This window comes from Nerophis ophidion, linkage group LG03 (assembly GCF_033978795.1).
Source record: "Nerophis ophidion isolate RoL-2023_Sa linkage group LG03, RoL_Noph_v1.0, whole genome shotgun sequence".
NCBI lineage: Eukaryota > Metazoa > Chordata > Actinopteri > Syngnathiformes > Syngnathidae > Nerophis > Nerophis ophidion.
This window is the reverse complement of record NC_084613.1, coordinates 74,171,519-74,185,108: the sequence shown is the minus strand read 5'-3', so window position 1 is coordinate 74,185,108 and position 13,590 is coordinate 74,171,519. Positions and strand designations below refer to the sequence as shown.

The 13,590-nt window shown below is 39.8% G+C and overlaps 1 protein-coding gene across 9 annotated transcripts in view; it reads right to left on the bottom strand.

Annotated features, from left to right (window-relative positions):
* Window positions 1–13,190, bottom strand: part of meis2a (Meis homeobox 2a) — a 250,098-nt gene extending 236,908 nt beyond the window's left edge. For 2 of the 9 annotated variants that reach the window (XM_061896044.1, XM_061896045.1), the window contains exons 1-6: window positions 12,439–13,187; window positions 11,948–12,174; window positions 11,172–11,313; window positions 11,026–11,076; window positions 10,893–10,943; window positions 10,345–10,494 (exon numbers count right to left, since the gene is read on the bottom strand). In XM_061896044.1, the coding sequence (XP_061752028.1) occupies window positions 10,345–10,494; window positions 10,893–10,943; window positions 11,026–11,076; window positions 11,172–11,313; window positions 11,948–12,174; window positions 12,439–12,450 (633 nt within the window). In that variant the 5' untranslated portion in view covers window positions 12,451–13,187. Of the gene's footprint in view, window positions 1–10,344; window positions 10,495–10,892; window positions 10,944–11,025; window positions 11,077–11,171; window positions 11,314–11,947; window positions 12,175–12,438 lie in introns of all 9 variants that reach the window. The other 7 variants (XM_061896042.1, XM_061896047.1, XM_061896043.1 and 4 more) reach the window with 7 other exon arrangements.
* Between the last annotated feature and the right edge of the window lie 400 nt (window positions 13,191–13,590).

Below are 13,590 nucleotides of genomic sequence, written 5' to 3'. Positions count from 1 at the left end.
ATTATTCACTATATATATATATTTTTTAATTATTGTATTTTTTTAATTGTATTTTTTTTGTTACAAATAAATTCGAACCGTTACAAACAAACATCTTATAACGCAGGGATCGGGAACCTTTTTGGCTGAGAGAGCCATGAAAGCAAAATATTTTAAAATGTATTTCCATGAGAGCTGCATAATATTTTTTTTTTTAAACTGAATCCAACTAAATACGTGCATTTTTAAGTAAGACCGACATTTTTTTGAGTATAATAAGTCTCTTATACTTTTTAATAACTTTGTTATTCTGAAGCTAACCAATAATAATGTCTTACCATTAAAGGGGAACATTGTCACAATTTCAAAAGGGTTAAAAACAATAAAAATCAGTTCCCAGTGGCTTGTTTTATTTTTCAAAGTTTTTTTCAAAATTTTACACCTCCCGGAATATCCCTAAAAAGAACTGTAAAGTTCTTGATTTTCGCTATTTGCGATGCGATTGTCCATTTCCCTGTGACGTCATACAGTGCTGCCAATACAAACAACATGGAGGTTACCACAGCAAGATATAGCGACATTAGCTCGGATTGAGACTCGGATTTCAGCGGTTTAAGCGATTCAACAGATTACACATGTATTGAAACAGATGGTCGGAGTATGGAGGCAGATAGCGAAAACGAAATTGAAGCTATTGAGCGAATAGCTATTGACGCTATTCGGCCATAGGATGGGTGTACCTAATGAAGTGGCCCATAGCATGGCTGCCTTATTAGCATCGCCGGTAAAATGTGCGGACCAAACGATCAGGACTTTCGCATCTTGTGACACTGGAGCAACTTAAATCCGTCGATGGGTAAGTGTTCGTTTCGCATTAAATGTGGGTATCTAGTTTCAAATGTACACACAGCTAGCGTAAATAGCATGTTAGCATCGATTAGCATAGCATGTTAGCATCGATTAGCTGGCAGTCATGCCGTGACCAAATATGTCTGATTAGCACATAAGTCAACAACATCAACAAAATTCACCTTTGTGATTTAGTTGACTTAATGGTTGCAAATGCATCTGCAGGTTATCCATACATCTCTGTGCCATGTCTGCCTTAGCATCGCCAGTCAAATGTGCAGACACTGGCAAATTCAATGGGGGTCTGGCGGCAGATTTCTTGCCAGTGGTGCAACTTGAATCCCTCCCTGTTAGTGTTGTTACACCCTCCGACAACACACCGACGAGGCATGATGTCTCCAAGGTTCCAAAAAATGGGCGAAAATAAGGAAAATAACAGAGCAGAGACCCGGTGTTTGTAATGTTTTGAAAATGAATATGGCGGGTGTGTTACCTCGGTGCCGTCACGTTCTGACGTCACGTTTTGACGTCATCGCTAAAAGGCCGATAAACAGAAAGGCGTTTAATTTGCCAAAATTCACCCACTTAGAGTTTGGAAATCGGTTAAAAAAATACATGGTCTTTTTTCTGCAACATCAAGGTATATATTGACGCTTACATAGGTTCGGTGATAATGTTCCCCTTTAATGCGACTTCTTGAACAGGTGCGGTAGAAAAACGGATGGAAGCATTCAAATGAATGAGAATATTTTATATTTTGAACGTTAATTTTAACACTGTGATTACCAGCGGAATTATTCATTACCCATCGTGTTAAGATTTATCTGAGAGCCAGATGCAGTCATGGAAAGATCCACATCTGGCTCGGGAGCCATAGGTTCCCTACCCCTCTTATAACGGGACTGCCTGTGAATAACACCTGTCATTACAACTTTGCACAGTAGATAGCATCATAAATAGTCTTCTTAACGCGCCCCGTACGCACCTGTTCTGCCAGAGAATCAGTGTTGCCAATTTTGCAACCATTTTAGCAAATATCCCAGGTCTTTTTCCAGTGTTTTTGGAATACGTAGGAGACTCGTGAAAACATATCTGCAGTGTTTTGCTTATTTCTCCTACAGAATCCATAAAAATAACATGCATAAGCGTCATGACAAATTATGCAAATTAGACGTCAAACACCAGAGACGGATTGCAGTTCTGTTGGAACCACTTTTTCCCCCCACCCTGTTAGAAAATTGTAAAACTACAGCTGAGACGTGGAGAAGGGGTGAATAAACCGTGCTTCTTCCCACTCCTTTTCACTTTTGTACATTGTTGGAACGTGATGCAACTTGTTCAGCGAGTCGGAAATAAATAAAACCCCGGCTGTAATTAATATAATGATGAAAAACCAAGGGGACAATATGGATTGTGATGAATTCAGGCGGAGGCTATACTGTAATCCCCTCGTCTCTTGTTTACAAACACCTGCCTCACTTTCCCGCCTCCCTTGGAATTTCCAATAAAATTGATTTAGCGACATCATTGAATTTCCCTTCAATTCCCCTGATACCTGCAAAGGAATGAAGGAAGAAAGGGAAGGGAGGGAGGGAGGCTGCAGGGATCCCCATGCTGATCATGTACAGAACCGCTGACATGTCAAACACAAACACAAGATCATAAATCATACCTGACATTGCAAGACGCATCTCGCCATGTGCTATAAACATAGTAAGGCAAAATATTATTAATTATATACAGCTGTTTTATAAAAAAATAAAACATAGCCTCAATTGAATAGCTGCGTATTTCCTCTACACCTTCAATTATGAAAGGTAAGTTTATTTTAAAAATACCATAATTTAGAAGGCAGTGTATACGTGTGTGTGTGTGTGTGTGTGTGTGTGTGTACTGACAAGACGGCTGCTTTTAAAACTTCCCTTTCTTGCCGTGAATGTGGGAAAATGCAACCTTTCTTTTAAATTAACGTGATTATATAGTAAAAAAAAATATTTCACTATTTTTTCAGTTTAGAAATGTATAATTAAATTTTTTTGTGGGGAAAATATATATAATAAAAAGGACTAGAGCTTATTAAATATTACAATTTAAAATGATTGGTCAAAATTAGTGTTGTCATATTTTCCCCAATTAGACTAATTGGACTTTTCCATTTTAAACACCACAATTAATCAAAATCTATTATCATCATCATCATCATTATTATTATTATTATTACCATTTTATTATATGACTGTTGTACATGAAAATGTTTTAAATGTTTTACTTGGTGAAAGCAGAAATAGGAACTTATATATATATATATATATATAATACATTAATGAACGGATTTTTTTGTAATTTTTCCCCCCCAAAATTGCAGTTTGTCTGAAAAAATTAGAAAAATATAAAGAGCGCTGTATTAAAAATATAAACAATTTAAATAATTGGTAAAAAAAAAATAATAACCTTAATTTTTTCTAAATCAGGTTGATTGTAAATTTGCATTTTAATTAAACCTCATTATTTACTTAATTACTTCCGTGCATAATTGACATGATTAATTGACTGACGTGATAACGGTTTTTGATTAATTTCGTTGACTTTGACCACACTAGTAGAAATACAAACAATAACAAAACTATTAGGGGAAAAAAAAAAAGTTAAGAACACCTTTCAGCATTGAAACGGTGCAGTTCTGTATACAGCCACAAGCTCTACTTTTGTCAATGCAACATTGCATTGGACTTCATTAGGCGTCCACAGGTGTGCCTAATATTATGGGATGCTCTCTTGGGCAACAACACACCACAAATTACAGCCAACTTATTGTGATGCTCTTAAAAGGCAGGTATACAGGAGGGTATCCTTTTCATTGTCCTGCTTCATCAATCAATCAATGTTTATTTTTACATCCCTAAATATTCAACTAGGTGTGCCTAATAAAGTGGTGTCCACCAAGGGCCATACGGAGACTATACTCTATCATTACTCCCCCGGCGTTCCAATTAAAATAGTTGTTTTACTGTTTTGTTTTTAAAAGAGTATGCATACTGTACGTACATGCATATTTGTACACGCTACACGATTCGACTGCTTTTCTGCAGGGTGGGGGGCGGGAGTGGGGCTCGCTGTGCAACAAGTGAGCAAAGGCTCTCTCTCGCTGTGGCAGCCATGATGATTAGATAGGACTCCCAACAGGCCCTCTGAGCGCTAATCAAATAGGAAATGTAAGGCTAGACGGGCCAACATTGCGACACAGAGTGAAGCTAGATAGAAACGTTTGTTTTTTTTTATAGTTTGTTTACATGGCAACAGCATCCTAGCAAAATTAGTCTCGTTCTTCATGTAAACCATAGGTTTCAAACTCTGGCCCGCCGTGTAATTTAATTTGGCCCTTAAGGCAATATCAAATTAACATTAGAGCTGGCCCGCCAACCTTCCCGATTTTCCCAAAAGACTCCCGAATTTCACTGCCCCTCTCGAAAATCTCCCGGGGGCAACCATTCTCCCGAATTTCTCCCGATTTCCACCACCAACATTGAGGACCCTGCCTTTAATGTACTCTACAACCTGTCGTCATGTCCTCTTTACCTCCCTACAAACAGCGTGCCAGCCCAGTCACATAATATATGCAGCTTTTACGCGCAGAAATGAATGCAAGGCATACTTGGTCAACACCCATACTGAAGGTGGCCGTGTAAACAACTTTAACACCGTTACAAATATGCGCCACACGGTGAACCCACACCAAACAAGAATGACAAACACATTTCGGGAGAACATTCGCAACATAAACGCAACAGAACAAATACACAGAACCCCTTGCAGCACGAACTCTTCCGGGACGCTACACTATACACCCCCCCGCTACCACCATTTTTTTTTTCTTCATTTTATCTAATATGCCATTGATATTCTTTTGTTTGTTTTTTGAAAGTTGATTTTGCACTGTTAAGTTATATAAGCGTTGTTTGTTTTGTATTCGGTGTTAAAGCAAATCAGTTTAGCAAACTGAGCAATAATTAACGTTTTTATTCTTGGACTTTCTCTGGCTACTTGAACGTTTGATTCATTCATTATTGTTATTTTATTTTCAAATGTATTATTAGCCTTTGGAAAAAGTTTATTTCAATACTTACCTCAGAGGGCTGTGAATAGAAAAGAGGCATTACATTTTTATTCAAATTTAATTTGATATGCCATTGATATTTTTTAATTAGTATTATTATTATTTGAAACTCGATTTTGCATATAAAGTAACATTAGCTTTGCTTGTTCAATATTCATTGCAAAACTTGTTTAGGTCCTATTAAAAGGTTAATATGTTCAATTTTGGCCCGCGGCATTGTTCAGTTTTTAAATTTTGGCCCACTCTGTATTTGAGTTTGACACCCCTGATGTAAACAGTGCATGCAGTGGTTGGGTTTCTTTACAAATAGCCATCGCCAACTAGTGGCCTTGCATGCGTATTGCAGCGCTTTCTACATTCTACATGTAGTTGGCAGTGCTGCTGATCTCCGTGAACGGCAACGATACAGACTGTCGGGACTAGATATGGGTACTTTTCACATTTAAACCGATACGGTACCAATTCCCGGTACTTGGGAATCGATATCGCTACTCAACAGTAATGAAATAAAGTAATACAATCTATGTTCTTAATGTTGCAACTGTGCTATCCATTTGTTAAATTCTGTCATTTTAAACGTTAAAGTCTCATTTGCAAGTATTGTACGGTAGACTTTGCTTGCTGTAGCGATTCCCAGGTGTTGGATGGCAGTATTACGTAGGATACAGTGTATCGCCTGGCTAGAAAGTAGTCTTTGCCATTCAGAGATGAATGCGCCAGTCGAGTTTTGGGTTGCACCCTAAAAATTAATAATAATCTAAGTATTGTACTGTACTTATTACACGCATGCTTTTTGGTTGTAACGTGCATCTTAGCTGTAGATTTCATGACCAAATTTGGTGGTAGAATAGACTTTATTGTCATTATATTTGCATATTACGAGATTAAAGACTCCAACTTAAAGTGCGGTTGTGGGAACAAATATGGGGTAAAATAAATAACACAATTGAACTAACAATTGAGATAAACAGACTACTATCCAATAAAAATAACAAGCAATCCTGTACAATATACAAAATACTGTAGAAATACAAAATACTGTACAATATACAGAACAAGACAAGAGTACCGAAGTAATAAATAGCAATCATTGTCGGACGTATTGCACTCGAAGGGTAGTATTGCACAGTAGGGTATTAGGGCAGGATCATTGTACAGGTGTTAAAATCGCCATGTAAAATCGCTAATGCTAATCCGTAGCAAAGCCCATTTACAGTAAATTAGCATCGAGCTAGCACATTTTTGAAAAGTGGCCTCACTTTATTTTCGAGCGCTTTCTATCAGGTATACTTGTTTGTTGGCGTTGAAAGTTGCAACATTATGGCTGAGTGCTGTTTGAGCAACTGTTTCCTCGCCAAGTGTTTAAGCTGGTTTTAAAATCAGCAACAGGACGTGATGGCAAATGCAACGAAAATATCAAAATATGGATTTTGAATATATGGCACCAATCACCAGAATTTGGTTGCTGCCTATAAAAAGTACCCATCCTTGGTCAGAACCACTAACTACTGACCCAAGTTTTTCACTTTACAAAACCGTAAGGGGCACTCACGACTCCAACCTTGTTGCGATAAAAGCAACTTCCGTTGTCTGACAAGTATCTAATTCGTCACACCAGACGCCATGTAATCCATCAGCAGGTGTCGTGGCGCTGTGTGAAAGCATGCAGAGTTCTGTATAAAAAGGCACAGGTGCATGATAAATGCCAGATTATTTGTTATCCTTGCAAAAGAGGCGAAAATTGCCCACAATTACACTTGTCCTGCCTGTTAAATTGGGTGTTTATGTACCTTTTTTTCCCCTTTTACGATGCTATCTACTGTGTAAAGTTGTAACGACAAGGTGTACCCCCCCCCTCTACACCCCACACACACACACACACACACACACACCTTAGCCACAACGCTTATGTATTTAGCAAAGATTACACAATGCCAGGAATTTGCCTGCTTTGGCGGTAGCATCAGCGCTGGAGCAGAGGCGGGGTAAAACTTGTGTGAAAGGGAACTCCACAATGCCGGGAAAAAGGTCCCACCAGTCGTTTACATCATTTAATTGTCTGGTTATCTGTGTGAAAGTGCATTGCGTTATCCTTAAAAAGGCGGAAATATGCCGGCTAGTCTGTGTAAAATATGTGACAAATGTGCCTTAAATCAGTCCAAAGTGAGCTCACAGTGTTGTGCCTTTTGCAGGAAATCAAACAAACATTAAAAAAAAACTCTCCTTCATTTTTTGCAACGTCAAGATAAGAAGTGGAACTTTTATTTGCCTTCAGATCCAATCAGGTTGATATATTTCTAATATTTTGGTTGCGTCATTTAGCGTGATATTATCCTAACCTGTTTAATTATTCTTTTCCTTTAAAACAGATGCAGCGAGTACGTATATGACTCATTAATTAAAAGTCTCTCGTTTAAGAGGTTCATCACTAGGGTAAGGGGGTGTCAGAATAGTCCTGGGTGGGCTTACATGGCTAAGACAGTCACCAAAATCAACAGTGTCAGAGAAGGCCTCATCCCCTTTCTTTCTTTCTCACCCCAGCATAATCCAATCATCCCTAAAACAATGCTGCATTCAAGTGTAAATAAAAGTGGGCTTTTTGACTATTAGGGAGGGGAGAAAAAAAAACACCAAAACAAGCGTCCTTATCATCGCCGCAACTTTCACCGCATGAGACACTATACAGCCCGGGGACACGGGAGATGGGGTTGGAGGGAGCGGTATTAAAAATGCAAAGAAAAGTGGACGTGACTCCGGCTAATTAGCGTATCCAACTATCAGCTACGCCTAAAATGGGGGAAGAAATTAATTAGGGAACGGAGACAAATGCCTAATGAAGTCATTCAATAAATAACACGGAGACAAGACGGGCAGGGATAGGTTGTTTTTTGTTTTTTTTTACATTTACATCTAATTAGAACTAAAGAAAAAATTATGTTGAGGTTCACTTTTTTAGCTTTGTAGATGAATAAACAAGATTTTTTTTTTTTTTATGAAATATGTTGTGTTTATTGCTCCCATTAACATAATTAAGTCTCTTGTTTTTTGCCCTCCGTCCTTGGTTTACATCAATCAAGAGGCGCTCGAATGATCCGCCAGGTAGGGGTTGAGGGCCGAGTACCACCCTCGAAACAAAGTGAGCTGGCAGACCTTCCTACACGGTCGAGTGCGAGGAGAAAGATGGCAGACAAGACCCCCAAAGAAGTGTGCAAATTGAAGTAATGTAATAATTTTCCTAATAATGACATTTGGGGGTTTTAGTCAGACTTCAAACCTTTTGCATGTAAATATTGGCTTCCAACACACATACTCAGTGAAACCCATTTTACATACCGCAAGCTGATCCGACAGCAGTTTCGCCAAAGTGTGTTATCTTCTAAACCAGGGGTCGGGAACCTTTTTGGCTGAGAGAGCCATAAAAGCCAAATATTTTTAAAAGTATTTCCGTGAGAGCCATATAATATTTTTTTAAGACTGATTACAACTAAATGCGTGCATTTTTAAGTAAGACTAGAGTATAATAAGTCTCTTGTTCTTTTTAACAACATTGTTATTCTGAAGCTAAACAACAATAAATAAAATACTTCTTACCATTAATGCGACTTCTTGAACAGGTGCGGTAGAAACCGGATGGATGGATTAAAATGCATTACAATGTTTTATATTTTGAACGTTATTTTTAACGCTGTGATTACCAGCGGAGTTATTCGTTACTTATCGTGTTAAGCAATGTCAGCTAAGATTTATCTGCGAGCCAAATGCAGTCATCAAAAGAGCCACATTTGGCTCTAGAGCCATAGGTTCCGTACCCCTGTTCTAAACGATCTCCTTCTTAATAAAGACAGGCGAAAAGTAAATAGGAAGAGCGCAAGTAAAGCCGGACATCGCGTGCGACGGCAACTTGAAAGCAAACAAACATTTATCGCATCTGCCTTAGGTCACTGCCGGTAAACGGCGAGGGTTGATGACGTAACGAGACTCGATCGGCGTCCGTATTTGCGGCAACAGGGAGGGTCAAGTAGAAGAGGGGAAGGGGGGAGGAGGGAGAATTACTACCACTTTACAATAATGGCTAATGAATTATTGATAAATGGGTTAATAACGGCATTACAAAAGGCGTTATAAATTGTAAATAAAACAAGAAGTGTGGCATGTTTATGTTAACTATATACCCCGAATATAGAAATTCAATTGTAACAAATAAGTGACTTTTTTAAATATCCAAAACAATTCCAAAGTATTTAGAATAATGACTTAATTCTATTCGTTTAATTTAGTTGAATAATGATGGGCTGTGATAAATTGCATTGTTAAATATATCCAGCTTTAAACATTGTAAAAATGGTCTATTTAATACAAACTGAACAATATAATACAAAGGTTTCTACTGCCATATAGCGGGGTGTTTAAGTCACCATATGGCGCCCGGCCCTTTTATATTGTCACTCATCAACTGACGTCCGCGTTCAACAATAAGGCTCACTTTGTGGCAATTTCCAAAAAAGGGACAGTGCTCCACTTTTTAAAGTTGAACTCTTGTGTTTAATCAACAACAAGATGTCTCGTCGCTGGAAAACAACAACACCATTTGTGCACAATATTGCCAAGCTGACTCTTCACACCCCGAACGACACTATTGTGCATGCCAGTGTGTGTGCGTGGTTGTACGTGTGTGTGTGTGTTTTAGGCCTAGAGCCAGAGCCAACAGATGCGAGCAAGCATAACACTTTTAAATCTGCTCTCACTCCTAATGCCCTCCACAGGAACTAGTCACCACATAAAACACAATAACTCACAATACTAAATATCGCTAATAACAACAACACCGCCCGCGCGTTTACTGTTTACGGTTTACTACGCCCCCCAAAAAATGCATGATCCATCTCCATGTACGCTGCACTTATAATTGAATTCAGCACTACGGAGCCTCCAAGCCCATTAAAGACAAAGGTGCATGAGTGGAGCCCACAGCACTGCAGAGCAACCAAAAAAAAAAAAAAAAACGTGCAGTAATCAATAGAAAACAATTAAACACATTAAGTGGGAGGGGATTCTTGCAAGGAGCATCATATGCAATGTGAACTTGACATTGATGCCTAATGCATTTCAAAAGGCGCACACACACATACTTCTGCAGTGAAAATCCAAAGAAGCTCTTTCTTTCTTAAATAAAGCTTATCCTTAACACATATGTCCATGCATCTACAGTGCAACACACAAATAGACCCATTCAAAAGACTAAAATAAAATAAAAAAAAATAAAAAAATCAAGCTATTGTGGCTTTTTGACCCTCACATCGGCTAAAGAAACGAGCGCACACGAAACAATTCGCATTGTCTTGTTGCGTTCAAGGCATGCGGCAAAAAGCTGGGAGAAAAGAAAGCGCGTTGCGTTCACTTACATGATCGGCGAGGTTCGTCGACGAGCCGGACAGCTCCTCGTGGTCCGACTTGGAGCTCCCATCCCGCTCATCGATCACTAAATCTATTGGCATTTTTCCTTTCAAACAGCTGATGTACCGGTGGCAAAAATTATCGCAGAGCTCGTGCACCTTGAAAAGGGGGCGGAGGGGGAGAAAAAAACGGCAACATTTTCACGTCATTAATATTTTGCATTAAATCCAATGAAGATAAATGCATTAAATCTGATTATTTTTTTTTTTTTTTTCAAAAACGGAGGTGCATGCAGGAGCAACAAGTTGAGGAATGAATTCAAGACAAAATCAAAGTAAATAGAAAATGAGACTCAAGTGGCGGCAGCTGCGTGCAGGATCAATAACAAGAGGCTTAATTGAGCACATTTGAGTTGCGTAAATAACTGCACGCCTGCATTAAATATGACTATTTGACTCATAAACGCCAATAGGGATGGAAGCACATGAGGGTTTTCAGCATCTCCCTCCTCATTAATAAAATTTTAAAAAACATGCAATTATGTTTTTTTTTTTACCTTTTCTAATTCCAAGAGGTGAAACCGTAATACTTGTATGGCTTGTATCATCTGAAACACATTTAACATAAAAACAAAAACATTTTTTTTTTGTTCCACTTCAAATATATACATGACACTTTTATGGACTTACCAAATTATCCAATTCTGGATTTGACGAAAATAAAGGTTTTTCTGCACGGACCTAAAAGTGAAAGAGCGACAAAGTTGAGTTTAGCGTGCAATTTAACGGTGATTTATGTGTTGTTTTTTTATTTTTTTATTTAACGAGTCACGGACCTGTTTGGCAAACACCGCGATGTCTTCGTTGAAGGAGTCCGAGGAGCAGACGTCTCCTCCGGCCACGCCGGGCTCCCTCGGCGTGCACGTCGCCAGCTCGCACTTCTCGAAGACCAGCGCGAGGAGAGGGAAGAGGGGATGCCTGCGGAGGAGCGCGCAAAGGCGGCTTGTCAACACGCAGCGTGCCGGTTAACTCCCGGAGGATGCATGTCCACATTTTTTTTTTTTTTTAATTATTATAATTATTTTTAAACACTCTAAACAACTAAAGTTTGCTCACTACATGTATATATTTTGTTTTAAGGATTAAAACCTGGAAAGTGGAGCTTTTTCAAGTGGCGTTAAGGGCCACGCAAAAGTGAATTGAAGGAAAATAATAATAAGAATTATGCAATGTGTGCTGGCGTAAATAGTAGAAAATAAAGTACAATTAAAAATAAGTGCTAGAAAATCAAATTATACATAAGAAAGTTTTACATTTCAAAAACTGCCTACATAACCAGATTGTATTTTTGCACAATTTGCACATGCATAGCGTGGTAGTTTACGCATTTGCAGACTTGTGTTAAAGAAGACAGTATTAAAATAAGTGCATAAACGCAAAATGTAAGCAAGCCGAATAACTCTTTGCATGTGCCTAACAATTGTAAATTGCAAAAACGTTGGTTTTAAAATGAAAAACCGACATTTTTTTAAAAAACAACGTTTTCTCTACGGAGTTTCGTGCGGTTTGAATTTAGTTTTTTTTTTTTTTTTTGGTCAAATGCGCAGCTTACCCATAAATCTGGTCTTTATCCCTCTTTAGGACGTCGTTGACGGCCGAGCCCATGCTGGTGGGCATGACGTTGGGGTGGGGTGCGTGAGCTCCGTAATGTTGGCTGGCGTGGAGCGGCGGTCCGTGGTTGAGGTGGTGGACCTGGGGGAGCGGCCGGGGAGCGTGCGGGTCCCCGTACATGGACGCCGATACGCCGTCCATACCCCCGTAGTGGGCCAGCTCATCGTACTGGAGGAGCAACAAAAAAAAAAAAAAATAAGGTAGGAGAAGAAGTCAGCGAGACGCGTTGTTACTTTTGGCCGCTGTTTCCAATGGGTGGACGTAAAAAATTAAAATAATAAAAAAAAGTGAAGTGTGATAATAATGTGTCAAATTACCTGGAACATTATTTAAAAAAAAAAAAAAAAAAAAAGAAGAAAAAAAAAAAGTGTCCGGTGGAGAATGTTACTTTGCACAGCGTGGACGTGTGCAATGCAATGAGTGGGATCTTACCCTTTGCGCCATTATAGGCTCCAGCTCCGATAAACTCCTTATTTCTTATAATTAAAATCCAATTTTTCGTCCTGCGCGTGGAAAAGAGCAAACAAAAAAATGATAATACAAAAAAAAAAAAAAAAAAAAAAAAATGTCCACCAGCTTCTTCTTGGTTTCGGTTAACTTTTTTTTTTCTTCTTCTTCAGCGAATTCTCCGTGACATCGTCGCATCGGACGGGTCCGTCTGCTGGGTTTGGGGAAAGTACAAAATAAAAAAAAAAATATGAGGATAAGTGCGAGGGTGACAATAATGGACCCGGATTGCGAAGTCAACTGTCGCGTCTCATGGCTTTTTGCCACTCCGGCTGTCAATCAAAGCCAGCGGTTGTCAAGGTAATGAATGAATGATGTTCAAGTTTCCTCCGCGTTAGTCCGGTTTTTTTTTTTTTTTGGTTGTTGTTTTTTTTTCTTCACCCGGCGAAGTCCGGCCGCGCGTCTTCCCGTTAAATGTCTGCTTTAATGCTCGTCCCGGGGAGTTTTCAAGAACGCGCGCACACGCACGCACACACGCGGAGAGAGAGAGACGCGCGCGCGCGCACGCGAAGTGGGTGGAGAGAAAAGAGGGGGAAAGGGGGGGTATGGGGGGGGGGGAAGGGGGGAAATATGAAGAAAAATAATAAGAATATGCGCGTAAAGTCTCTCCGAAAGGGGGGTCCGCGGTGCGTGTGTGTCGGCGAGTGTTGGCAGCTCGGCGGCTGGCTGGCTTCTAGAAACACAGACTGGCTGGCCGGGAGGAGGGCTGACTCGCGGCGCGCCGAGCGGTGGGCGAGTGCAATGACGGATCCCGGAAGTGGCGTGTTGGCCCCGGCCGGTGGTGGTGCTGCGAGTGCGCGTGGAAAAAGTGCGTGTGTGTGTGCGTGAGTGTGTGTGTGCACGAGTGTGTGTGCGGTGTTGGAGGTAAAAGGACGAGCCTCCTTTCCCTCACAGAACTCTCTGCACCCGCCCCGAAATACTTCAGCCTACACCGAGGATGGACACTTGAACGCAACACGCTGCAAACATGCATTGGTCGTATAAGATTATATGTTGACGTCATCGCCACTAACCATGCAGGGTTTGATCAAACAGTGTGGAAATGGAGTAAAACATAGCATGGCCGTGAAGGATTGC